This window comes from Hypanus sabinus, chromosome 17 (genome assembly GCF_030144855.1).
Source record: "Hypanus sabinus isolate sHypSab1 chromosome 17, sHypSab1.hap1, whole genome shotgun sequence".
Taxonomy (NCBI): Eukaryota; Metazoa; Chordata; class Chondrichthyes; order Myliobatiformes; family Dasyatidae; genus Hypanus; species Hypanus sabinus.
In genome coordinates this window covers 62,144,640-62,157,286 of record NC_082722.1, presented here as the reverse complement: position 1 = coordinate 62,157,286, position 12,647 = coordinate 62,144,640, and the positions used below count along the sequence as shown (strand labels likewise).

General features: G+C 39.0%; 1 protein-coding gene across 1 annotated transcript in view; it reads right to left on the bottom strand.

The window, feature by feature from the left end:
• The window catches only part of LOC132406997 (putative phosphoenolpyruvate synthase), a 201,257-nt gene that overhangs the window by 46,009 nt on the left and 142,601 nt on the right, over window positions 1-12,647 (bottom strand). The window contains exons 23-24 of the mRNA XM_059993185.1: window positions 5,652-5,726; window positions 4,332-4,424 (exon numbers count right to left, since the gene is read on the bottom strand). Of these exons, the coding sequence (XP_059849168.1) occupies window positions 4,332-4,424; window positions 5,652-5,726 (168 nt within the window). The remainder of the gene's footprint in view (window positions 1-4,331; window positions 4,425-5,651; window positions 5,727-12,647) is intronic.

Here is a 12,647-nt window from a genome sequence, read left to right as displayed (position 1 = left end):
CACAGACTTCTGCAGCATTGATGGCTCAAGTCATATTGCGTGGCTGTATCTTACTGATACCTCTTCATTATCTTCTATGTGCTATGTAAGCCTTGTGCTGTGTGACCGTTGGTACTGTGTTTTGCACCTTGGCCCTGGAGTAACGCTGTATTTTGGGTACTCGTGTATGGTTGAATGACAGTTAAACTTCAAAATGGAATTAAACTTGAATTGTATGTCCCCTCCCTCATAGGTGGAAGCACATATAATGTTCCAGATGTGGTCCCATCAACACTCTATAGTGTACCAAGTTTCTACACTCCAATCTGTTTGGAATAAAGTTCAATATTCAACTTTGCTTCCTCATTAATTGTTGCTGACACCCACATCCTATTAAAAAGTAAAACATGAACTCTTAATTGTCTATTATCAGACCTCCAAAGGATACTTATTTTAAACGTGTATCTTGTTAAAAATAAATCACTCACATTCATTATAATAAAGATTTGTTTTCTATATTACTCAGGAAAAAAACAAGTCAGCTGAAGTTGTTTAATTTACATTATAAAACATTCCTAAGAACTATTGAAGTATACGTTAAATTAGTACTTTAATGATGTTAAATTTAAAACTTCATCAAATTTATTCATCAAACATTTGCTTTCAAATTTGACCAGCAATGTCTTCCAAATGTGCACAATAAAGCAAGTTTTTAGAATTTTTTTTATATTAACTACAGCAGCCAAGACCTACAAACCATTGATTGCGGATGGCTTTGGTACATGGTATGGCTGGTTTGGCCCTCTAACCAACTCCCTGTCACCTTGTTGACTCCTTTCACTTGCCACCTTCAGCTCCACGTTTTCAGTGAGTCAATTCCCAACTGTAGTTTGGTGAAGGGTTCAATCCCATGTTAGTTTATTTAGCTTCCATCCTCAAATTTAGATAAGTACTTCCACTGCCAGAGGAGTCCACATCCTTGTGAACAAATGCAAGGCAAACTGCTGCTTTGTCAGCCTTTTAGCTTTCCCACCTATCACCTTCCAGATTCACACTTTATCCCCACTCCCAAACTTCTCTATCTCTCCTTTATCCTGGCTTCACCTATTACCTGCCAGCTTGTACCCCTTTCCCCTCCTCCCCACCTCCCTATTCTGGCTTCTTCCCCTTTTCTTTCTAGTCCTGAGGAAGAGTCTTGGCCCAAAATGTTGACGGTTTATTCCACCCCATAGACGCCGCCTGGCCTGCTGAGCTCCTCCAGCATCTTGAGTGCATCACAGCAAATGGGGGGAAAATCTTAGAAGACTGGTTAAATTTCAGACCTGTCATAACAGGAACAATTGGTTATGATCAAAGAAACAATGGCAAGGGTGTTTACTAGGTGCAACAAATATTAGATAGATTATTGATCTCAAAGGAAATCAGTGTCACAGTAGCTTTACAAGTGCACTGATATACAAATATTAGAAGAGAAGTAAGAAAGGATTTTTTAAAAAGTTACCTCAAACACCCTAACAGGAGGGGTCATCACTTCCCCAGCTATAGGTTAACTTATATTAGGCCTTAATAGCCAAAGGTAAAAATGACCTCATATAGCGCTCTTTGAAGCAGCACAGTTATCAGTGAAAACAGTGGAGGAAAAATACCAATATTTATTAAATAATATCTACCAGAGAACACAGGAATAGGTCCATACTTAATTCTTGTCCAGTGTGAACAACTGGCAACCCCTACCTCCCTCTCTAACTGATGGCAAAAAGTTCCTTTTTAAAAAAAAAGGCATCAGAAAATACCATCATTAATTCTTTAATTACCAACAAAATTAACTTAAGACTACACATGAATTCGAATATGATGCACCCCATAATGTGGTTACAATCATATTACAAAATAAGCAGAAGTATCTATATAACCATATAACAATTAGAGCATGGAAACAGGCCATCTCAGCTCTTCTAGTCCATGCCGAATGCTTACTCTCACCAAATCCCACCTACCTGCACTCAGCCCATAAGCCTCCATTCCTTTCCTGTCCATATACCTATCCAATCTTTTTTTAAATGACAAAATTGAACCTGCCTCTACCACTTCTACTGGAAGCTTGTTCCACACAGCTACCACTCTCTGACTAAAGAAGTTCCCCCTCATGTTACCCCTAAACTTTTGCCCCTTAACTCTCAACTCATGTCCTCTTGTTTGAATCTCCCCTACTCTCAATGAAAAAAGCCTATCCACGTCTATCCCCCTCATAATTTTAAATACCTCTGTCAAGTCCCCCTTCAGCCTTCTACGCTCCAAAGAATAAAGACCTAACTTGTTCAACCTTTCTCTGTAACTTCGGTGCTGAAACCCAGGTAACATTCTAGTAAGTCTCTTCCGTACTCTGTTTTGTTGATATCTTTCCTATAATTCGGTGACCAGAATTGTACACAAAATTCCAAATTTGGCCTCACCCATGCCTTGTACAATTTTTAAATTACATCCCAACTCCTATACTCAGTGCTCTGATTTATAAAGGCCAGCATACCAAAAGCTTTCTTCAACACCCTATCCACATGAGATTCCACCTTTAGGGAACTATGCACCATTATTCTTAGATCACTCTGTTCTACTGCATTCCTCAATGCCCTACCATTTACCATTTATGTCCTATTTTGATTAGTCCTACCAAAATGTAGCATCTCACACCTATCAGCATTAAACTCCATCTGCCATCTTTCAGCCTACTCTTCTAACTGGCCTAAATCTCTCCGCAAGCTTTGAAAACCTACTTCATTATCCACAACACCACCTATCTTAGTATCATCTGCATACTTACTAATCCAATTTACCACCCCATCATCCAGATCATTAATGTATATGACAAACAACATTGAACCCAGTACAGATCCCTGAGGCACACCACTAGTCACCGGCCTCCAACCTGACAAACAGTTATCCACCACAACTCTCTGGCATCTCCCATCCAGCCACTGTTGAATCCATTCCACTACTTCAATATTAATACCTAATGATTGAACCTTCCTAAAAAACCTCCTGTGTGGAACCTTGTCAAAGTCCTTACTGAAGTCCATATAGACAACATCCACTGCTTTACCCTCATCAACTTTCCTAGTAACCTTTTCAAAAAATTCAATAAGATTTGTCAAACATGATCTTCCACCCACAAATCCATGTTGACTGCTCCTAATCAGACCCTGTCTATCCAGATAATTATATATACCATCTCTAAGAATACTTTCCATTAATTTACCCACCACTGACGTTAAACTTACAGGCCGATAATTGCTAGGTTTACTCTTAGAACCCTTTTGAAACAATGGAACCACATGAGCAATACACCGATCCTCCGGCACCATCCCCGTTTCCAACGATGTTTGAAATATTTCTATCAGAGCCCCTGCTATTTCTACACTAACTTCCCTTAAGGTCCTAGGGAATATCCTGTCAGGACCCAGAGACTTATCCACTTTTATATTCTTTAAAGGCTCTAGTACTTCCTCTTCTTTAATCATCAGTTTCCCTAACCACCCTACTTGTTTCCCTTACCTTACACAATTCACTAACTTCCTTCAATACAGTGTACAAAAAATATTTACACACTTACACATCCACATTACTAAAGAAATGGAATATTCTGCTGTGTACAGCAGAAAAGGCACCATAAAGCCAACCCGAGAACATCAGCTCAGTTTAGGACCAAGCAAAGGAACAACAGAATACTTAACAAAATTACACACTTACAGTTAAGTACAAATAAGGAATAAAGTTATTCTAAACTTTGGTGTCTGACTCTGAATTGCAGGGTCAATTATGCCGAGCTAATTATGGGAATATACTGAGGAAAACATTGAAGTGCATCCACTCAACGCAATGACAGCAGAGTGACGAGGCAGTGTTTGTGTGTAAGGAGTGCTTTTACCGGGTCCTGTCCATCATGTATGACTTGTGAAATTCGAGCTGATTGCTTCCAACACAAAACAATTTAGATCCAGATTTAGAAATTCCATGGAATTAAGCCATGACTACCAATAAATAAGCAAAGTCCAAAAGGCAGAGCAAACAAGGTTTCCGAGAACTCTGATGACTTTATGCAGAAATGGAGGAAAACATTTTCCATTCTTCAGTGCTAATGTTCAAAGTCTTAAACTGTGTTATTTTGTTTCATGAGTCACCTAGATTAACACTCAAGTTAAATCGTGGACAAACAAATTAGGAGAAAGCACACATATTCTTATAAAAACACAATACTTTTGATTCTACAACTTGTTTCTCGTATGCAGTAGTAATCTCAATTCAGAATCTGTATAGAACTAACTGATGTGTAGAAAATTCAGCATAAATAAGTTTACCTGTAGATATTTAATTGCATTGATAACTCTCTTCCATAAGGGTGATTTCCCATATATTAATGCAACGTCATGTAATGATAATTCATTCAGCACCTATCAATAAAACAGTACTACATAAGAATACAAGAGAACAACAAGAATAGGCAAGATGACAATCTAGTCTGTTATTAATTAAATCCTATTTCCACTCTTCTTGCTGATATACATAACCATCAACTCCCCTAAAGTTCAACCATTTGCCTGGCTTTACCATGAAACTCAGGCTCCATACTGTGTGTGGTGGGAAGAGCAGTCTCATTAGTTTCACCCAGGACACCACATTTCTAAGGAAGCACTACAAAACAGGGTGTTTCACCTTCTAAAATATACCTTAGAACTTGCTATATGGATTGTCTATTGGTTAAGCAAAAAGCTTGGTGGCTTGAATTACTCTACAAGTGTAAGAAATTGGTGGTATTACAGAATTTAAGCAATCGCTGTGTGTGAAAGAGCTAAACAACATGATAGCATTTGTTCAACACTGCATATTAATGTCATTCTTTTTTAAACATTCATTCTCAGGATTTGGGCATCCCTGACTGCTCTTTAGAAGTTTGTAATGAGTTGACATCTTGAACTATATTAGCCTTTCTGGGAAAAGCACTCCCACAAGAGATCTGGGATTTAGTCGCAGCAACAATGATATGGCCCCAATCCATTTACAAAATGGAATAATGTGTGACTGGGATGAGGAGGTGCAGACAGTTCTCCTGTACCATTTGCCCTTTTCCTTCTTGGTGGTAGACAATATGAGGCTAGGGAGATATAGGTGCAAGGGCTAAGGTAACCCTTCTGGTGAATTTTGCAGGTGGTACACACTGCAAACACTATACACTGGTGGTAAGGCAAAGAAATGGCAACATTGATTGATGGAAGACCAAACAATTTCAAGTTAAAGACAGGACCAATCATTGTTATGTCCTGGATGGTGAAAGTTTTGATACTTTACTCATCCAGGCAAAAGGAAAGCATTCCATGACAGCGCTGACTTGTGCCAAGTAAATGATGGAAAGGCTTTGCTGTGTAAGGAAGTGAATTATTTGGTGCGGGTTATCTGGCTCTAACCCCATCTTGGAGACATGGTGTTCATGTGGTTAGTCCAATTTAACTCCAGGTTAATAGCCACCTGGATGTCAATTGTAAGGGACTAGTTAATGGTAAGACTACGTCATCAGGAATGATTATTGTGGACTATAGACTGGGACTTGTACCCGTAAATTCCCATTGTCGGCATCTCAGTGCATTTTTTTTCTGTACTGTGTAAATAAATCAAAAAAGTACCCTTCCCAGCAGCTCAAAGTCATTCATCTTCTTACTGGTAATGATGTTATTCTGTTCCATGTTGCTATTCAAGCTCTGGAAGATAAAAACAAATTAAACCTTTAATCTTAGAAACTTTTGACTCCACTTTCATTTAAAATTTGGATGTATTCATCTGAGGCAAACAGACGGATGAAAGTCTCAGTAGCTGGAGAACCAAGGCAGCTGTGGAGCCTGGTGTTATTTTGGTTGCAGAGATAAGCAGACTTGAAAATGTATTATTGTTACTGCATAAACTCATCCATCATCCATTAATTAAGTAATCATCAAACAGTAGCAAATTATGCATACAACTGTCTTTCCGAAAAACAATTTACCAATTCCATGAAGCTGTGATTACAATTTGTGACAAAATTGGCCAAATGAAAATAGTTGAGTTCTTTTCAGAACACAGGTTGGAGTTTATGGGTCATCAAATTCATTTTCTGTGATTTACTTTAACAACTTAGTTGATAGCATGGTAGCGTAGCACTTCGCACAACATTTTACAACACCAGAGTTTGCTTACTGCTGCCACCTGAAAGGAGTTCATATATTCCTCCCATGACTGTGTGGGTTCCTTCTAGGTGCTCCAGTTTCCTCCCACATTCCAAAGATGTATGGTTAGATGTATGTGAATTTTTAGCTTGCTATGTTGGAACCGGAAGTGTGGTGACAATTTTGAGGTAGTTCAGCACAATTCTTTCCAATTTGATTTGACTCAAGTAACACCCTTCACTCAATGTTTTAATGTACATGTGACAAATAAATTTAATATATATCTTTAAAGGAAAATATTAACATTGAACAGCACAACACAGTACAGGCCCTTGGGCCCACAATGATGTGCGGACCATTTAACATACTCCAAGGTCAATCTAAACCAGGGCTTCCCAGCCTTTTTTATGCAATGGACCCCTATCATTAACCGAGAGGTCTGTGGACCCCAGGTTGGGAATGCGTGCCCCCCCCCCCATAGGCTTCCATTAAGAAAAATAGAAACAAATTACTGATGACACAAATGTGGCAGAGAATATAATAGACAATAGACAATAGGTGCAGAAATAGACCATTTGGCCCTTCGAGCCGAATAATATAATTACATAATACATAATATAACTACAAGTATGATGTAAAAACCAGCAAAATAATTATTACAATTTAAATAAGTAGATGAGAAAGTAGCAGAGGAAATGCATGGCAAAATATCTCATTAGTCACATTAGTTAGGAGGAATGGAAAAAATGCCTTAAAATATTTATGATGTTCAAAGCACATCCTTGGACTTGCATAATGACAAGAAAAAAAACATAGAAGAGTACAGCACAGGATTAGGCCACCCAGCCTATAATGTTATGCTGAATCAGTTAAAAGGAAATCAAACAGACCTAAGCACTAATGACTCATGCCTACACCATATCTGCATCCCTCCATCTCCCTTGCATCCATGTGCCTATCCAAATGTCTCATAGAAGTCTCTAATGTATTTGCCTCTAACACCATACTAGGCAGCCACGACACTGAGTAAAAAACTTATCTCTTACAACCCCCTTGAATCTTCCCCCTCTATCCTTCAAAGCATGCTCGCCAGTCTCCCAAAACCTCATCCTTAATAATAGTGTTACGAATGCAGTGGCAATTGATATGAAACTGAGACAGGGTTTATAAACAGATCCCAAGATTTATTAACTTCTGCTCTGTGGTGAACTACATATACCTGTCTGGACAGGCCCCCTGCTGACTGCCCGAGGCTCCTCCCACAGACTCCGGTATAAAGGCGATTGAGGCCTGAGCTCGGCCTCTCAGTCTCCAGGATGTAGCATGGTAGTCAACCACTGCTTGTTCCTTCTTCCAGTCAATAAAAGCCGATATCTCACCTTTACGTCTCAGAGAGAGTTATTGATGGTGCATCATGCTCAAAACTTAGAAAAGTAAATGAATCACTAACTTAACTGGAAGTTAATAGGTGGCAATATCTAACAAACAGTCAAACATAGAAACTGTTCTTAACGAGTTCTCATCCAAGCACAGACTTAAAGTGGTAAATTCAAAAGTCCATGTGATTTATACAGTCATTAAGGAGAGACTTCCCCAAAATAATGATTCCTTCAAAGTAACAACAAATCTGCCGATCCCACAGCCAAGAGATGCCTTGTCCAAAGAAATCATGAGGAAATAAAAGGAACTGACCTTTTTGCTAGAGGGTGGTCACTGCACAAACCTTCCCCACCTTGCAGGGGCTTAACTCAAATGTGCATGCCACAATTCCCGAATGAAGATTCAAAAAAGGTCGATTATTCCCAAAACGCTGAACGATATTGACTTTATCCAATCCTTTGAACTTGGATAACTCCGGTAGTGCCTTCACTCTCCGATACTTGGATTGTAAGGGAAAAGTAAACATGCAACAAACAAAACTGGTGGAGCCTCCACACCTCCGACTGGCAACAACAATGTAGCATCAAAAATAAAAATAAGAGACTTCCGGGTTGAGCATGGAGTGAGTAGATGCGTGTGAGTGTGGCTCCCGATTTTTTATTGAAAATCTACCTGTTTATCTTTGCCGTATGCTCGAGATAACTGATTATTTAACATTGTGAACAACCTGGGACGTTGCTGGACACTGAAAAGGCAAATAAAATGTACCTTTGAAGTAAAACTGGGGAAAAAGTTTGCGAAGCCTCAAGCAAGAAAGCTGATGTTACGGTTATGGCGCTGTTGCACACTGCTGGACCTGCGCTACCCGATGACTTGGAGAGGCTTCGTTTAGTACTTCTTACTGACTTGACGCAAGCGGTGCATTCTGCCCTAAAAAGAGAACTTGAAGATGCTTTGTCACCAGTGAATGCTACCATGGAACAAATTATATCTTATTACGAGTCACACGATGAACGCATTCGTGAGTTTGAAGATGGCTTAAGTGATTATAGTGACCGACTGGCAAGCACCGAAGCCGCCATTGCAGCATTGCAGAGTGAAAAGGGATTTCTGAAGGGGAAACTAGATGACCTCGAAGATCAGTCGCAGAGATCCAATTTGAGAGTGGATTCCTGAAAATTTGAAAGGTTAGGACCCCGTTAAATTTATGACCGAGTTTTCTGACAAAGTGCTGGGGACAAATTTCTTCCCAAGGTCTCTCATACTTTCGCGTGCTCACCGTGTCAGGCCTAAGCCACCCAGCTACTCTGAAGCCAAGCAAACGAGACCAAGAACATTCCTGGTTCTCTTTCACTTCTTTCAAGATAAGCAACGCATCGTCAATAGACGGAAGTGGGAGCTGTATTTCTGCAGACATCGCAAGTTTTCTCATGAAGATTTTAGTGCAGAGCTGGGGAAAAATGAGCAGTGTTCAAGGAGGTGAAATCCCTGCTTTACAGGAAAGGGCTCAGGTTCAGCCTCTTGTATCCTGCCCGGCTCCGGGACATCCATGAAGGTAAAGAGCTTTAATTCGATACACCAGGGGCAGCCAAAGAGTTTTACCATTCATGCTGGGGAGAAGAAGAACAAGAAGAGCAATTACTTTTTTTTAAGGTTATTCATGCAGCATTGAAGGGTCCTCCTGCTGAGGCAAACTGCTAACTTTCACAATTCACTTTGTTCATTTTTTCCAGTTTAGTTTGTGGAAAGTGATCAGGTCAATCTGCTATGCTGCAGAATCTGATCAACAAAAACTTTCAACCAGCAAAATGTAAATATTTGGTATTTGCATCTCTGGTATTTAGTTCCCTAGTTTTTTTGTTTTTAATTCTTTTCTTGACCTGTGTTATCTTTAGCCTATATATATTAAAGGTAGAATAAGTGATGGTATAAATTTTGAGGAAGCCACCCTAGACTAGATTGAAAGTTTTGGTTGTATGAGGAACGCTTTTGAAGTTTTTTGTTTGGTAATGCCTGCGATCGTCCTCAGTTGGGGAGGTAGATCTAGCTTTTGGGGATTAATTCGCTTTTTTTGTTTGTGTAAAGGGGTGGGGGAGTGTTTTGGGGGATCACCATGGCAGCTTATTCTTTTGTATGTTACGGATTAGCTAGACTTTCTTTTCAGTGTGCATTATTGTGTGCAACTTGTGCTCTCGCACTGTTTTGGATTGTGGGTCCTGTGTGTCTTTTGATACGGTTAACATGAGTGCTGCTGATGGAGGCCACACTGTGAGGTTTATTTCTTGGAATGTAAAGGGGCTCAATGGTCCTGTTAATAGAGCCAAAGTTTCCTCTCATCTGAAACAATTACAAGCAGATATACTATTTCTACAAGAGTCACATTTAAGAGTGGAAGACCATAATAGACTCTGTAAAGCATGGATTAGTCGGATTTTTCATTCCGGGTTTAGATGTAGGTCCAGCGGTGTGGCAATATTAATCACAAAACAACTGCAGTTTACACCATCTGATGTAATCAGTGACCCTAATGGTCGCTTTATTATAGTCTCTGGATCTCTCAGATACCTGTCATTTTGGTAAATGTTTATGTCCCTAATTGGGATGGTCCACTTTGCAGATAAGGTTTTGTCATTAATACCTAACCTGAATACACACCAGCTAATCTTTTCGGGAGATTTGAACTGTGCCTTGACCCACTGCTTGATAGGTCTAGCTCTATGGGAACATCTTCTGGTATGGCAAAGGTTTTCTCAACGCTTATGCAACAAAATGGTTATATGGATCCTTGGAAATTTTTGAATCCATTGGTAAGGCAATTGTCTTTCTTTTCTCATGTTCACCACTCCTATTCCAGGCTAGACTATTTCTTTATAGCTCCTTGATACCAATGATTAGACAAATTGAGTACACTGCTATAGTTACATCTGATCACTCGCCCATGAAACTGGACCTATGTTTTCCTTTAAACATTAGAGAATGGCCTCTGTGGAGACTTAACCCCTTTTGCTTTCCAATGAGAAATTTTGTAGTCATATATCGGCTAACATTGACACATTCTTCAAGACTAACAAAACTGAGTCAGTATCATACTCTTTACTTTGGGAAACTTTAAAAGCTTACTTGAGGGGTCAAATAATATCTTACACTTCACCTGCCAATAAAGACCGTAGGAAGGAAGTGCAAGTGTTATTGCAATCTATTTTGGATTTGGAAAGGCAATATTCTAAGGCACCCACTGTGGAATTATATAAAAGTCTGGCTGATTTGCAAGTGAAGTTTAATCTTCTATCTACAAACTTATCAAAACAATTAATTCTTAAGACACATGGCCTCTATTATGAATAAGGTGACAAGGTGAGCCAGCTTATGGTTCATCATTTGAAGCGTCAAGCTGCATCATGACTTATTCCCCAGATAAGGGACACGCACCAAAGCTTGACAAGCAATCCAAAAGAGATTAATAACATCTTTGCAACTTTTTATTCCTCTCTGTATACCTCAGAGTTTCGCTCAGATATAACAAATATAGAACACTTTTTTGAATAATTTGGAAATACCAACTCTTGAACCAGAGGGGGTGGCGAATTCAGATCGGGCTCTTGGGCAGGAAGAGAGTAATAATGCCATTATGGCTATGTAGAGTGGTAAGTCCTCAGGTTATCCGATAGAATTTTATAAGAAATTTAAGGATAAGTTCATACCGGTCATTCTAGAAGTGTTTCAGGAATCTTTGGGGAATGGTTCCTTACCCCCTACTCTTTCACAGGCATCTATTTCACTTCTTCTTAAAAAGGACAAGGACCCAACTCAATGTGGATCATATCGCCCCATCTCACTTTTGAACGTGGATATGAAAATTTTGGCTAAAGTGCTTATGTGCCATTTAGAACACAAGATAATCTCAGCTGACCAAACAGGTTTTATTAAAAATCACCATTCCTTCTTTAATATCCGTCGACTGACTGATGTGGTTTATTCACCCAGTTATTCTCCGAGTCCGGAGGTTGTTATCTCCTTGGATGCGGAGAAGGCGTTTGATAGAGTGGAGTGGGTATACTTCTTTAGTGTTTTGGAGAAATTTGGATTTGGCAGAATATCTGAAGCCTAGGTTAAGCTATTATATCACTCGCCTTTAGCATGTGTACGGATGAATTATTTTCGATCTGACTATTTCCCATTAACACGTGGCGCTCGCCAAGGCTGCCCATTGCCCCCTCTTCTTTTTGTAATTGCAATTGAGCCTCTTTCTATTGCACTTGAGTCAACTACATTATTTCAAGGCATTAGGAAAGGGGACATGTCTTTCCAATATTTTTTCAAAAGCGGACAAGACCAGAACATATGAGTTAAAGACGCTATCTCAGAATGACATCTGTCACAAGTAGGATTTATATAGGAATAAAAATGAGCCAATTTATCCTTGGACATATGAGCCCTATGCATAACCTTAAACTGTATTAATGAATGTTTAGCACATATAGATGATGAATTAACTAATTGAAGAATTTTATCCCAATTCTCAATAGGGATAGTAAGGTTAAGTTCTCTTTCCCAATCATTTTTAATCTTATAGAAGGGCTCTGAACGTATCTTCATAATTATATTGCAGAGTTTTGATATTAGCCATTTCTGAGAAGGATTTAGTTCAAACAAATTCTCCAAAATACCTGAAGACACAAGATTTGGAAAGGTAGGAAGTACAGTATTTGATATTATTTCCACGGTATTGAACATTGATTTACAACCTCATCCTATTACTGCAATTTTTGGTTTGCCAATGATGGACTCAGTCCATTTATCCTCTTCTTCTTGTCGAATGATTGCATTTCTTACGTTAATGGCTAGAAGATCTGTTTTGTTGAATTGGAAAGAAATTAATCCTCCTACCGTATTTCATTGGTTTTCTCAAACTATGTTATGTCTAAATTTAGAGAAAATTAGAAGTGTTGTATTTGATACTTCTACTAAATTTGATAAGATATAGAGACCATTTATCCAATATTTTCATATGATGTAATGTGACCCTGTTCCAAGCCTATTTGTTTTTCCAGTTTTGATTTTACATATGTTGAGAGGATCGGAGTTGACGACACTGATGAT